This window comes from Chelmon rostratus, chromosome 13 (assembly GCF_017976325.1).
Source record: "Chelmon rostratus isolate fCheRos1 chromosome 13, fCheRos1.pri, whole genome shotgun sequence".
Taxonomy (NCBI): Eukaryota; Metazoa; Chordata; class Actinopteri; order Chaetodontiformes; family Chaetodontidae; genus Chelmon; species Chelmon rostratus.
This window is the reverse complement of record NC_055670.1, coordinates 19387118-19401387: the sequence shown is the minus strand read 5'-3', so window position 1 is coordinate 19401387 and position 14270 is coordinate 19387118. Positions and strand designations below refer to the sequence as shown.

General features: G+C 43.2%; 1 protein-coding gene across 4 annotated transcripts in view; it reads right to left on the bottom strand.

Moving 5' to 3' along the window:
• Positions 1-14270, bottom strand: part of myo1b (myosin IB) — a 59590-nt gene that overhangs the window by 20380 nt on the left and 24940 nt on the right. For all 4 annotated transcript variants that reach the window (XM_041950199.1, XM_041950201.1, XM_041950202.1 and 1 more), the window contains exons 4-11: positions 12938-13032; positions 9881-9985; positions 8399-8445; positions 6313-6376; positions 4304-4402; positions 3074-3177; positions 1289-1436; positions 192-310 (exon numbers count right to left, since the gene is read on the bottom strand). In XM_041950199.1, the coding sequence (XP_041806133.1) occupies positions 192-310; positions 1289-1436; positions 3074-3177; positions 4304-4402; positions 6313-6376; positions 8399-8445; positions 9881-9985; positions 12938-13032 (781 nt within the window). The remainder of the gene's footprint in view (positions 1-191; positions 311-1288; positions 1437-3073; positions 3178-4303; positions 4403-6312; positions 6377-8398; positions 8446-9880; positions 9986-12937; positions 13033-14270) is intronic.

The window sequence follows — 14270 nt, the reverse complement described above, 5'->3', positions numbered from 1 at the left end:
ATGGAGAGGTTTTCATGTTGCACTGAGATGGATGAGAGTCGGCAGCCAGCGGAGCAAGTCAGGGGGAAGAAATGGCCCTTTATCTTTTTATGCACCATGAGTGTGTGCATGTTAATGTCAATACAAGCTGGACAGATATGCTTTGGAATAACTGGTGCAAGACAGATTATGACAGTAGCATTCCTTCTGACCTGGGCCACGTTCAGGGTTGTGGACACTTTCTCCAGCTTTGCCTCCACTGTGCGGTAGCTGAACGCTCTTTCCAGCACTGACTGTTCGATCCCCAGCAGCTCGCACATCTCTTTCAGATCTGCAAACACGTACAAAAACGGTGACAATAAACAAACCACTTCTGCAGGAATCAAAGGAAAAGGACATTATTCTGACCTGATCGTTACTCTTCTTCTATATCTTATGTTGCAGCTCAACATAAAGCTGGCAGATCAAGTAAGTAGCGATGATAAAAGATGATAAATTGTTTAGTTTTTCAAGATCTAGATCACTAAAATCTGACCAATGGCAAATTTTACTTAGGGTTACTGTCATGCTGTACAGTGACTTAACAGCAATTTTAAAACTCTTGTGATTATACACTAAATAAAATATCAAACAAACGATCTCAATTTTTCTCATCTTTTTTCATCTCAGTGAATTTAAATGAATTCAATGAAGCACAGGAGCAAACATTAACCGTATGTGTAAATATCTATGTATTGATTAAATATGGTGACACCTCACTGGTAGAAATGGAAGTAACCTTGAAAAATGGGAGCATAAAGAATGTCATATAAGCAAAATGATCGCAACAAGCCAGTGATGCATATGAAATAAATTTAAAAAGATGAGCATTTTCTTTGTACAAGTGGCACTAAGATGGATCATGACACTGAGGTGGAGAGAAAATATGCAAATGAAATATTTGCCTAAAGAGAACAGCTGTGCAAGTGACAACACAAACAGCTCTTGTTATGCAAATCATAAAATACAAATATGTGTTTGGTGAGGACGACTGCAGAGGAGATCAAAGCAGCCAACAGGGGGCAGTGGCTCAATATCAGGCGGATATGTAAGAGTTTCTATTTTAAAATATTCACAAGAAACAAATGAATGCAATTATTCAGCTTGTCTGATATTTATCTAATCACGACTGAACAGTCAGATGGCTCAGGTGTCACCTGCATCATGCTGCAAAATCATTAAAATTAGGTTGGAAATGTGTTTTGAAAGGATCAGAGACATTTTCATAATGGGGAGTCTTTGAATCTTTTTTGTCGTCTGTCAAACTCACCGTTTTTGTCTTTAATGCGGCTCTCGTCTGTGCCGTTACAGCGCGACTCTGGCTTGAACTCGATGTTGCCGAGCTTCAGCACGGCCGCCACCAACTGCAGCACCGACTGCATCTCGTCCTCCATGAAGCCCACGATCTGCATGGCATTCTGGGAGGGCAAAAAGGGAAAGTCACAGATCAGCTGATGCTGTTGAATCTTACTAAGAAACACGGACACTGGGCTGAAAAAAGGAACTGAGCTATAAATGCATTGTAAGGTGACTGTCTAAGACTGTGCAAATACTCCACATCAGTAAGACTGAGACATTGTTGCAGCAGCTAACTACTGTTGTCATGATGAGGAATTCGACAAACATGGCTATGCACATTCAATGCACAAATTGTTAGTTGTTGTATTTGTGCAGACTGGAGGAGTTACATAAGAAAAACAGACTGAACAAGGCAGAGCTGCGCCAGGCAATAAGCTGACCAGCATGTCTTTTTAACCTCTAACTCAAGAGAACTGTCTCTTCAGACTGAGGTCTCTATTTTTAGGGACTCCAAGATAAACTCAGAGAGCATTTGATTTACATAACAGATAAGGGTGCCAAGAAAAGATGAGACAAGCAAAAACTCATAAAACATATCAGCTCAGTCTAGCCATATAAATGAAATGGAAATTACCCAAATGAATATTCAAACGTCTTGAACTGAATCTTAGTCAATCATACCAGTGTCAAATAAGAAACAGCTTCATTTACATCGCTGAAAAAACAGACAATTAATGAAGTGCTTGAGATCATTGTGTTAAACCCACATTCTTTGCTGTGGTACTTTGGAATTACAAAACTCTAAACATTAAACTTAACATTTAACAAAGTGTTTAAGGGATGAAAGTGTGGCCATCTTTGGTCGTATAACAGACAAGGCCATGAGGGGGGACTCATTGTTTAGAGGGAATGTCCTCTTGTGTTTCCGGTGGTGAAATGCAGCTGTATGGGGAATACTGTGAAAACTCAATGTGAGAGGTGATGAGAAGCAGGATGTGAAATGCAAGGAAACAAGTAAAGTAGGATGTGACAGAGTGGGCTGCAAAGGCTTGTACACTAGCTGAGTGGAGCATGCTGGAGCTGGACTGAGAACAATAGAGCGCTGTAGAAATATTCTCTTGTGCTGTAGACACAACATCATGTACAGGATGGGCAGCAGTGCTACTGCACATGCAGACAAAATCTTGCATGTATGTGCACGAATTTATTAAATGAAAGGAAGCATCTGGTTTTTCTCAAAGAAATGTGCCATTATAAGTCGAACCACTGTTGTTAGATTTTGTTGAACGCTGCACATGGAATTTCCCAGATTTTAATCTATGCGAACCTAGTAGTTGAGGCTTTAGTTCACTTTGAAGTTCAGTTCAAAGTTCACCTGGATTTTGCAACAGGTGGGAGGGAATCTTGGTGTTTTCACAATCGGGAAGACTGACTTTTATAATCTACACTCGGTTAGTTCTGTTTTGTCCAGGAGATAAGAAAAAATCAGATTGCCGCTACCCTTTGTACAGGATTTAGATTAACTCGGCATGATGCAACAAAGGAAAGTTGGTGCTGACCGCCACTGGAGCGTGGCGCTGCGTGGGATGAGTTCTTGCTTGTCTGGTTTTAGTCAGTCCATTTGTGGTGTCGAAATCCAATCAGGATATTTTTTAGAAAAGTGTATTTTCCACCAATGTTATTTGGGATTATTCTTAAAATATCAACTGGGATTATGTCTAAATCAGGCTAATATTATCGCGTGTGAACTACTCACTCTGACTGTTCTGAAGCTGGCCGCATCATCCAGCCCATTGACCGCAGCAGAGTCCAGGCTCAGGTAGTTGTACTTGCTGAAGTCCCGCTCCAGCTTCAGCTTCTCTGTGGCACACAAAACATGTGGTTGCTATTGAAACTACATTTGTTTAAAACAAATTTGGTAATGGCAATTTAAGCCTTATCTACGTTAAATGCAACTACACACTTAAAGCTGAGAGGCGCCCGATTAAAACAAACAAAGAAAAAACCCACACACATATTGTGATGATGGTTATAAGATGAATTCTTCAATGACCCAGAACAAAAAATCACTTCAAGGTGCAAAGGGTCAAATGGCCATGCACCCATGCACTCTTCATAGAAATTTGTCCAACCTTCAGGCACTCCAAACAATATTTCTGCAGAGGGAAGGCTCTACTGCTGCGAACATTAGTCTGGAAGATCAAATGGCTCTCTTAAAAGCCCCCATATCTGGTAGCAAAGAAATCTATTCCTCTCGTGGGCGCATGTGTCGGATTTCATTAGTGGACGCATTAGCTACAGCTGAATCAAGGCCCTCTGATGTGTGTGCTCCAGAGTCAATGACCATTATATTGTTCTCCTGTGTTCAGGACATAAAACAATGCCCTCTGTCCACAGAAAAGCAAATAGAGGGAACAGGTTTCACGGCAAGTCTTTGTTCTCTGCACTGTTTGTTAGGCAGGAAGATTGGGTCATTAATGCTTCAGCCATGTGTTCACGCAGCTGCAATGCTGCTCCAAAATATTTATGTAAGACTTAAGCGTAAAGGACGTAATGCTGCTGCTTCCAGATGACAGTTAAGAAGAAGTCAATGAAGACATGAAATACAAAACCCCAAGATAAGGGACCACAACCTCCACCTAGCACCAATCAAAAACAACAATGGAGAGTCTAGTTTCCTCTGGTCAAGACGGCTGACACTAGCTACTGTGACGTTTGATTTAATGCTTCCTGTGCGCAGAGATGTGTATATTCCGGGACCAGAAATTATTACAGGCAAACGGGCTAAATATATTTCAACCCCAGTTTGTGGTCTGGGCTGATAAAAGGGCAGATTTCAATTTTACAGTATTTCCAAATTACAGTTTCTCTCAGATCCAGGAGCCCTTTAATCTTCAAGTTAAGTTTGTCCCTATCTGCACACATTTAAAAACTACACTGATGCCTCCATGCAGCTCCCATTTCCAGCATTTTTTTTAAGACTTACTGAGTGTGTCATCAGAGGCTCCAGACAAGAGCTGATAAAAGATGTGGAAGTTCCTCTCTCCTCTCGGCTGTTTCACCACGCGTGACTTCTCCAGCAGATCTAAAAGAGTAAAGGACAGCAAAAGGAAAAGATGACATATGATGACAAAAAGTCATTTCCTAATAATATTCTTCACAGGATGTGTTGCTGTGGTGATTCACCGAGGTGTCCTTGAGTAGTAAATATGGGGCGGACCTGAAGTATTAAAGAAGCCCGACATCTCAGAGGGGTTCCTGGTTCAAACTACTGTCTATATTTAAGTTGCCATGGTCACCAAGCCTATGTTGGTAATTATTTGTGAGTATACACACACCACAGGAAGTGTACAAGGAAGAAACCAAGTAAGAATATCAAATGTCAACCCTTTCTTCTGGGCTACCGGCCAAGTGCAACAGTACCTGATTAAAAGGGGGCCCATCATCGGCGCACCGCATTAGACTGAGCATGATTTAATTTAAGACAAACTGCAGAGTTCAGCATCTGAGGCTGCTTGGCATCCTCTTCACTGGCCAGTCCAGCAGGATAACAGCGCTTGCGTGGTGAGAAAACATCTTATTTAAGGCGGCTTGAGAGTTTACGTTGCGCTGAAGTGAACATTCTGGAAAAGAGCTGCTCCTGGCTTTGTCAGCCTTTAGACTTCACAAACTCTGACTCACCAGTCTGTGGGTGCTGAGAGGACAGAAGTGCCACTTAGCACTGCATCTGTAGATACGGTGCAAGCACCTAACTGGAGAGCCCTACAGAGAGGCCTGGGGGTTGTCAGAGTCAGCGGAGGATCAGGCTGACTGTGAATCTGTGGCAAGCACTGGCCTCAAATCATATAAGTCACTCGATAAGAGCCAGCACATCAATAATACAACATCCTCGACTGAGTGGCTGGCAGCAGCAATACAGAGCTGTGATCAAAGATGCAGACATATTTCATGTTTTTAATATATTTGGCCCCATTTTTTCTTTTTTCTTTTGTGTAGAGTCTCATTATTCTCATCCTTGGGGGACTGACGCGACCTCTCATGTTATGTCCAGCCAAACCGTTCAGTCATCTTGTTATTGCTTTTTAAAGCCCCGGCTCCACATTTTGTGCAGTAAAGCACCCTGAAGGGCATTTATTGCATGCTCTGTTCACAACATGTTCCCTCTCCCAGCGATAAGCAAACACACATTAAAATGGGAACAATATCCTGTTATGTTTTGACTAACGGCTTCGGCTGTTTGGCTGCCAAAGAGTCCTTACCACTCTATCATTACCAGAGCTACTGAGAATTGGCGTTTCAAAAATTACAGCTATCTGATCTCAGTTGTAGGAAGCGCTGAGGTCTTGAAGGATGTACAGTTAAGGGAACAAATAATGAACTGAGAGGTGAAGAGAAATCCACACAGGCTTGCCCCGCAAGAACATCCTCAACCATCTGTCTAGCCAGCCAGCCAGCTCTGTCTGAAGCAGTCACATGTCAGTGGCTCTTTCTTCACAGACAGAGCCTTGTGTCGGACTAACCCAGGCCAGCAGACAGAGGTTCATTTGTGCCTTTGGCCATCAGCTCCTCTCTTTGTTTCTGTGACCTCTGGAGCAGATGTCAGCGCAGACAAAACAATGTGAACAGAGGCAAGATAAAGCCAAAACAGAGGAAAGAGCTGTGTCAGTCGGAGTCAGCGATTTGTTCAGTCAGGGAATGAGATTGGTTTCAATTATGCATTCATCAATTTTCAGGCTTTTAGAGAATCTCCAACTGTACCTCAAATGTAAAAGCTGAACGGCCTCTTAATGTGCTTGAGGAAAAGCAAATATGTTCAACTGGTGCCTCTAACAGTGTTAATGGGAGACTAGCAAACAGTGTCAGGTTGATAAGGACAAGAAGATGACAAATTTGAACTAATATGATAAAGATTAAGGAAATATGACGTGTGCGATACTGCAATAAGATTTAAGATATTTTGTATTTTAAGGGCATTTTCATCTCAGTGCCACTCACAGTTGCTGATGACTCCACCCAGAGGATCTCCCTTGAAGTCGAACTCAATGTCCATGTACTTTCCCTGTGGACCAGAGCGCAGTAGTTAGAACTGAACTTACATCATGTTAATATACACTGTGAGCTGGATGCAAGATGCAGCTCGTGAGTTCAGTAATTTTCACGGTGAGGATCTCTGCACAAAGCCAGTCAAGTTACAATACAGCACCAGCTACCAAGCATGAACTAGAACGAAATAAATGGCCTCTGTGGAAGGAAAGTCCCCCCCGGCCAAGTTCCTTCAATTGGACGACTAAAACAAACCATTTCAGGCCCCCTCTCTCCTTCTGTCTGAAACTTGGAAGTTAGAACATAAGAGTCTTGTGTGTTTGATTTTTTTCCCCCTCTTCTGATGTATTAATAGCATCATGTCCTCAGAGCAGGCCTGGCTCTACTGGTGAGTGGGCTCCAGCCAAACTCAATAAGCCTGCTGCACTCAGCAAAAACGAAGTGACAGTTTGATTCATAGGTCTCTGATAAACTGATGGAGCTCTGATGAACTGGTATCAAGTGGGGCGGCCTGAGGTCCTTGTCTAGAGGTTTATGCCAAGGTTACCTACATATAAACAGATCATGGGCATAATCCTTTATAATACTCCCTGTTACAACTCCAAGTCCAGCTGGCATGTTTGTATTCACCAATGTAGGTAGATGATTGAATACAGTGGGAAACGAGAATCTAAAACTGGGGTTAGGAAAGTCCACTGGCAGTTAGTCTGCTAGCTGCTGCTGGCCAGTATAACCAGTTTCCATCAAATAAACCCTTCAGTCGTATGGCACCAGGACTGTATGTTGCAATTAGACTTTTGGATGTACTGGAAGTTCTGCAGATAAACGAACTCGCTTTTTGCTGAATTTGCAGCGAAATAAACATTTGTGTAAGAGAATCAGCGTGAACACAAGCGGGTGAACGTGATGTCTTCAGGGAGACTACCGAAGCAGGGTGCTGCTGCCGAATCATCTCAGAAAATACAGAAAGTGTGAGAATGGCCTCTTGGGAAAACAAAACACACTATGTCCTTATCATGCTGCCACTGCCTGGAAATGACATGCTTTCTGGAGTTGCATCCGTCTGTATAAAGACACTGAATCATCGTTATGATGCTCTTTGCCTTCCATCGGGATTTCCTAACTTCCCCTTTTTTAAACCGCAGCGGGTTTCACAGGTAAACTAGTGCTGTTTTGTTCAACTGAGAGATGAATAGAGAATATTAAAAAAAGGCTTTGCTCTCTGGGCAAGGGAAAGCTCATAGGTCTATGTGCTTGGTCTGTACTGGCATTTGGCCACGCTCTGCAGTTGATGAACAGCAGTGTAGGTCAAAGGCCTTGTCCTGTATGCTGTACTGAAAGAGCATTTACAAAGGCCATTTCACATGTGCAAGTGCAATATATCAAGCGTGCAAGGCCTGCTGTAACTGAGGCATCGCATGGAAGGTACAGATATGGGAAAGATAGCAATACACACTCGGGAGAAATGGCCACCAAATTTTTCCATTTTTTCCTTTGTGCTTGAGATCAGTGTTACCAAAGGCATGTGTCTACAGGAGACATCAGCCTTGTCATCTTCTGTGCTTCAAACTACATTATGATAATAATGATAACATATCTGCACCTTTGCCTTAACTATATAGCCATTAGACTTTTAAAGTGCAGCAGCAGAACTGCTGGTTAGGCAGAATCACTGTCATGAGAGGGGAGGAAAATAAGATACGATAACACTGTAGAGCCTACTCCGAGTTCAATTTAGTTCAAGAAGTTCAAGAGCCAGACTGACGCAAGTATGTGAATGGGAAATTCACTGTGTGCAGGAATTAAAAGAGATATAGAGAAGGACACAAAAGTGGGGAATTTAGAAACACCCTGGGGCTTATTCTGAAGGAAAAAGAAAAAACATAGATGAAAGTGCTGGATTACACACTAGCCTGAATGAAGTCTCAATGAAAACATCCAGGCTATGCATAATATTTAGCAAATGAGGCCTCGTTAGAGGTGCAATCATCTAATTAAACAACACTGGTTCTTTATCGCCTCTGAAGTGGATACTTACAAATCGGGAAGAGTTGTCATTCCTCACTGTTTTGGCATTTCCAAAGGCTGAAAGGGAGGAAAATCATAATGGGACATGATGAAACCATTGCAACAAATGCATCATTAATGATAAAATATCTGGCAGAAAGTTATAGCTAATATATCAAAACTAATCAAAGCTTGATTTGAAATTCCAAAAATTATTAATGATCCTTAGCATTGTGCCTCTTTCCTGCTAGCTGTCAATCATATCCGGGCTGGACGTCAAAGCCATTACAGATGAAGCCCCGTAATGCTGTATGGATTAAGCAAAGCACCAGGGCTTCCCAGGCTTAGGGAGGACTGAACCTTGTTGTCGCACCACATTCGAGTCAAAGTGCTTCAATATGTGCCAGTGCTTATAAACAGACAATAACAAACATGATGTTCAGTGAATTTTTGTGTGTGAGCGAGTTAATGCATGTGCATATGCAGGTCTCGTCTTATGCGTTATCCATTCAGACCAATACTTTCTAATCTGGAGCCCGCTCAATTCACCTCTAACTACATTTCTACATTAAAATGCTATTAATGTGTCATACATCGCTGCGCTATTAGCATAAGTGCTTGATTGCTGATAAAAGCTGATTAAAGTGTGTCTGGGTCTACAGTTAAGAAGGGAGGAGGAATCAGAGGAAGACACGAAAAAAAAAACAGATGGTGGCAAAGAAACCAAAAAGGACTCTGAAGGAATCACAGAGAGCAAGCGTCACACTGACAAGCAGAGCAGCACAATAACTGTGCTCCCCCTCTACCACCCTTTTTTTCAAGCAGTTTAGCAATTAGATCGGCAGGAGCTAAACTCTTGCAGATGTGCAGGGTTTCTGCAGCGACTCGACTCGGGCATACAGCTTCATCATTCATGGGCATTTCCTGTTCACTGCCCCCAATTAAAATACAGCTGTTCCTGTGCCAGCAGTGAGCGGTGGGAATGAGACGGTGTGTGTGTGTGGGTGGGTGTGTGGTATACTGGGGAGAAGTTGAGGAAATAAAAAGAGGGTGTTAAACAGTATTTATAGGAGCCCTGAAGTTACTTCACTGATCAGTTTACTTATCTGTGACAGTACAATTTCCGTGGTTATGCGTTAGTCGGTGTATACGTGCTGTGTCTAAAAGTTATGTTTTTTAGCAGCTGTGTGACTTAGTGTGTTGGACGGCTAACTATCGGGAGTTCTGCAGTGATTAAATGTGTTTTTCTGGTCATTACATATTCCAAAACCAAAGCAAAGATATCAAAAATTATCATGAAACTCAGTTAAACAATTAAGTAATGCACCGTGGCAGGTAGCTGAGGGCTGCAAATATGAATCATTCATATCCTCCAAAAGAAGGCTGCTCTTCTCCGCTGCATTTTGAACAGCGCTGTCAACCCGTTAGCACGGGTTCAGTCTCCGAATGCGAACTTCAGACGACCCGGCCCCTGAAATGGGACGCGGCTCGAGTGCGAATGGCGCTCACTCACCCTCCAGCACGGGATTGGACTGCAGCAGCTGCTCCTTGACCTTATTCACCTCCTGGCCCTTCCCACACACCGCTGCCACATATGACATCACCAGCTTACTGGCCTCTGGAACACACACACACAGATAAATATTAGGCCTTTGCTAGACATGACTGAGGAACAAGTGCGACGTGCCTACCCAGCCCACCATTCCCCATAAAATCCCCTTACCTCATCCCCCCTGACACTCATCAGGACAGGGTGGGGATCATTCATAGTCTGGGGCACAAGACAGAGGAGGAGGCCTTATAATGGAGACCCACTTTGTCTGGTAGATGTTGACCATAATTGCATCATGTTATCATCATTCAAATGAGTGATTTCACTGGGAAGCAAGAGGATGTACTGAAGAAAACATGAGCGACAGAGATGATCCCCGTTCATCCACTTCTCATGTTAGAACCCAAGCTGATCTGACGGACTCAGAAAGTGTTGTGACTGAAGCATGTTCCCAAAAATAATTTTCAGGATGAGCAATGGGACACGGGCTCAAACGGCATCTTGAGCTGTCTTAAACAAGTGACATGCCTCGTAGGATGACTGCTGGCGTCGGGATCATCTCTCCCGTCCAGCGAGATGACAGTGACCCAGAACTGATGATGTGTGTGATGTGCCAAGAAGGGATAGAAAAGAGCTCGACAGCAGTTGCTGGTACAGACTGCTGATGAGCCTGGCATACAAACAGCTCCAGACACGCTCATACATTTAGTCATGGTAGAGGAAGGTGTGCAAGAAAAAAAAGAGTGACTGCTTTGCTGAGTAACAAGGTATGCACTGCTTAATCTTTTTCATTTTTATCTCTCAGGGTCGCAAAATATACTTCCTTAGTCATCTCTCGCCGACAACAGGACTATGTTATGTCTCCTGTGCGCTCACCGGCATCTGATAATAATGTCGTCACCGCTCCACGGCGACTGCCACAGCGAGACGGAGCACGAGAGACATGAATGCCAATGACCCATATCGATGGGGTGGGCACATATCTGACGGCCTTATTCCACTGCAAAGCTTCGGGGGCCGACGAGATTAGCGAAATCCAAATTTATCTCCTCGACTTGGCTGAGCAGCTTCTTGGGAGTGGGGTTTTTAATATACATGAGAGGGCCCAAATAAAGGCGAGTGCATCATGCAAAACATGACCTGCCAAACTGGGCTTTCCATAGCTTTGCCCTGGGTCTGTCACTGTGTTTCACTATTGACAGTGTCATGAATATTATGGATTACTGACAGTCGTATACAGTGTCGACAGCGGCTTTTGTTGAAATAGTTGTGTGGCTCTTGATGTTTGCTGCCAAAGTGCCACAGGGAAAGTTATGTTGTGAAATCTGAGATCAATGTACCAATAGTTCAAAACCATCAACAGCTTGAAAACAGTAAGTCATATCGTCAACACGGGCAAATGATATGGCATAAATGCAGCAGTACATAAATGCATCTGTGTTACTGGAATGGGACAAAACATAAGCTAGCATATTGCTATATGATATGCAGGACTTTATTAAATATTCCAACACAGAGATAATGCTGTGATAGTCAATGTTGATACAATAATTTTTTCAGCATCACCCACGCCTTGATTAAAGCCACATGGCCAGTTTTAATTGGAACCAAATGGACACTGTAATTACGAATCACTCCCACACTTAAAGCCTGCTGAACACAAGTGTGGTAGATTGCAATTCTCTGGGTTTGAAGCTGACAGTGAGATCCTCATCAAGTCCAGGCACTAGCACAGTGCTATAAATGCTTTTAGAGAGAACACATGAAAAAACAGTGCACGGATCAAGATTTACAGTTCTACATATGCATGTATGTCTGTGTCTTTACTGTGCAGGAAGATATTTTATGACTAGATTCAAACTGCTTTCCCACACTTTGTGCTCTGCCAGCTCAATATGGCTTTTACCTGCGACACCGTGCTGCCAACAGAGACCAGGAAATTCCATTCCTCTTGGGTTACTGTAAGGTACGTAAAACTGCACCAGAACATGGCCTCACTATTAGAAAAACCAACAGAAATAGAGGACTGGGGACACAGCTGCCTCTAGCATCAGCTGGCTGCAATTAGTATTTTTAGTCCAATGTGCAGTCTGACATTAGCTTTTAAGTTTCTCAGCTGGGCAGTGTGGATGTTGACTGCAAATGGAGTGTCAGCACACCAGGAGTTACTTTCACCTTTCATGTAGCAACATGACTCTCATGTTCTCAAAAAAACGGCATCAAGCTGCCTTTCATACAGGTAGATCTGACCTGGATCTGCACCGAGGTCGTATACATAACAACCCTTATCTTACAGCGGCCTGTAGGAATTGGCTTTGACTACACTTCACACAAACTTTTGTTCAGTACCTCAAACAAGAGGAGCTGAACAGACAAGACGGCCTGATGATGGATTTTAACCCTGCGGGCATCTATGATATGCTGGTGCTATTCCCCTCTGAGCCGGCGTTCAGCTAGTTTAGCTGTAGTTTGGCACAGCTATGGTTCGTTATTGCGTATTCGTAGCCGACCGCTGCAGAGTCAGCTGTTGTGGCTGGCTGCTCGCAGCGCGCGGCGTTCGGTAATGACATCATCCACGTCAGAGGTTGTTGTCTAGAGACGCAAGATAACATGCCACCACGGGCTCAGAGCGGAATAGCACCAGCATATCATAACAAAATATTGGAATATGAATGAGTTTCACCACAGATTATGCATTATATAGAGGCTGCGCATGGATGCCCCGAGTACTCGCATTATACGGATATACACGCTAATCCTCTGGGGCTAATTTCTTCAAAACAACTCCAAATGCCACCAAAGTTGTCTGGGTGAGTAAATGGGCGTATTTAATGCTACAAATAAGGTCCAGGTTGTAAAAAACGAAAGTTATCCTTTAAGGTGTGTGCTAGTGCCAAGGACAGCTATGGTGGGAATGTATGTAACTGTGTATGTAAAGCAGGGTGATCATCTTGAGTCACATTTCCTCTGGAATGAACAGACGTTGAGTTGAAAAATAGTTTGCATTTGGCTGCTTACCAGTTTTCCCAGCCCCACTCTCCCCTGTGATGAGGATGCACTGGTCCTTGTCCTGGTCCCTCAGCGAACGGTAGGCCTCATCTGCCAAAGCATAGCTGAAAGACAAAAGGCACAAAGTCATAAGTTAAATAATATCCTTATTTTCGACTAGTGGGGTAAAAAAAAGTTCAGAGAAATGGTACGCTACTGTGCCAAGCCACATGGCATCCACCCTAATCAATAGCATGTGGCTTTATTGGAAATTAGGTCGCATCTGTAGGACAGCCACAGCAGCTTTATTTAGCTACACTGGCCGGGTCATATTTGGGATTTGGCTTGGATGGTTGGAATACTGACGATTTCCTATTTCTCTTTCTAAACTTAGCTACTGCATCAACGCTGCTAAGGCTCCTGCACTCAAACACACAAAAAAGAACATTTGAAAGCCACTTTTTTTCCTCATGTAAACTAACTTTTTTTTCCAGATTCTATAAAAACATGATTTCATCTTTTTAAATTAAACCCTGGCAGGTGTTTGAATAATGCAATTAGTGAATGAGAAAGTGAAATAACCCTCAGTGGATTGGTGAATGATGAAAGAGGAGCTCCTTTTATAAAATGAAGCCTATTGTCATACATTCCAGGACAGTGATACAATGGCAAAGTGGGACTGATTATTGCAGTTTCCCCCCACTGGATTCCAGAACAATATATTATTTGTTCTCTTAAGGCAGACAATGATGGTTTGAGAGGAGGGTGTGGATGGTGTGAAGCCATATCACAATGACAACTTTTTATCTTCTGTGGCGTAGTGGTTTGTAATTTCATGTGATACACCCACGAAGAAGGAACACTAAAGGGTGAGGCTGCAGCAACAGCTTTTTACAGCTTCCATTTGGCAAGCAAACAGTCACAGAACAGCGCTGCAAGAACCGTGTTCTAACTCCCCCCCCCCGTTCAGCATTCATTATTCAGGAATTTTTCCAAAGCCATGTCTGGTAATAGCTGTGATTGTACCTTATGACACATCCAAAATGTCTTTGCTGCTGAGTTAGCTTGAGTCAAGGTAAAGACTGCACTCATCTAAGACCTCCATCCCTGATGAGTCCTGCAAGGTTTAAGATCTAAGCTTTTTGGGTCTGTCCGTACTGGTGGACCATTACGGGAGGGGAACTGGGCTAAAGGGTAATGCAGCTGGGCAGAACATCAATCAGAAAACTCGCCCTGCTGATGTGCCCTTGAGCACAACAATGAATCCCTACCAGCCCTACAGGTGGACTGCGTATACTAACATAACATAACTCGACGCTGCTAGCTTCAAAACCATCAAGGGCTTAATCTCACGGCTTTTTAA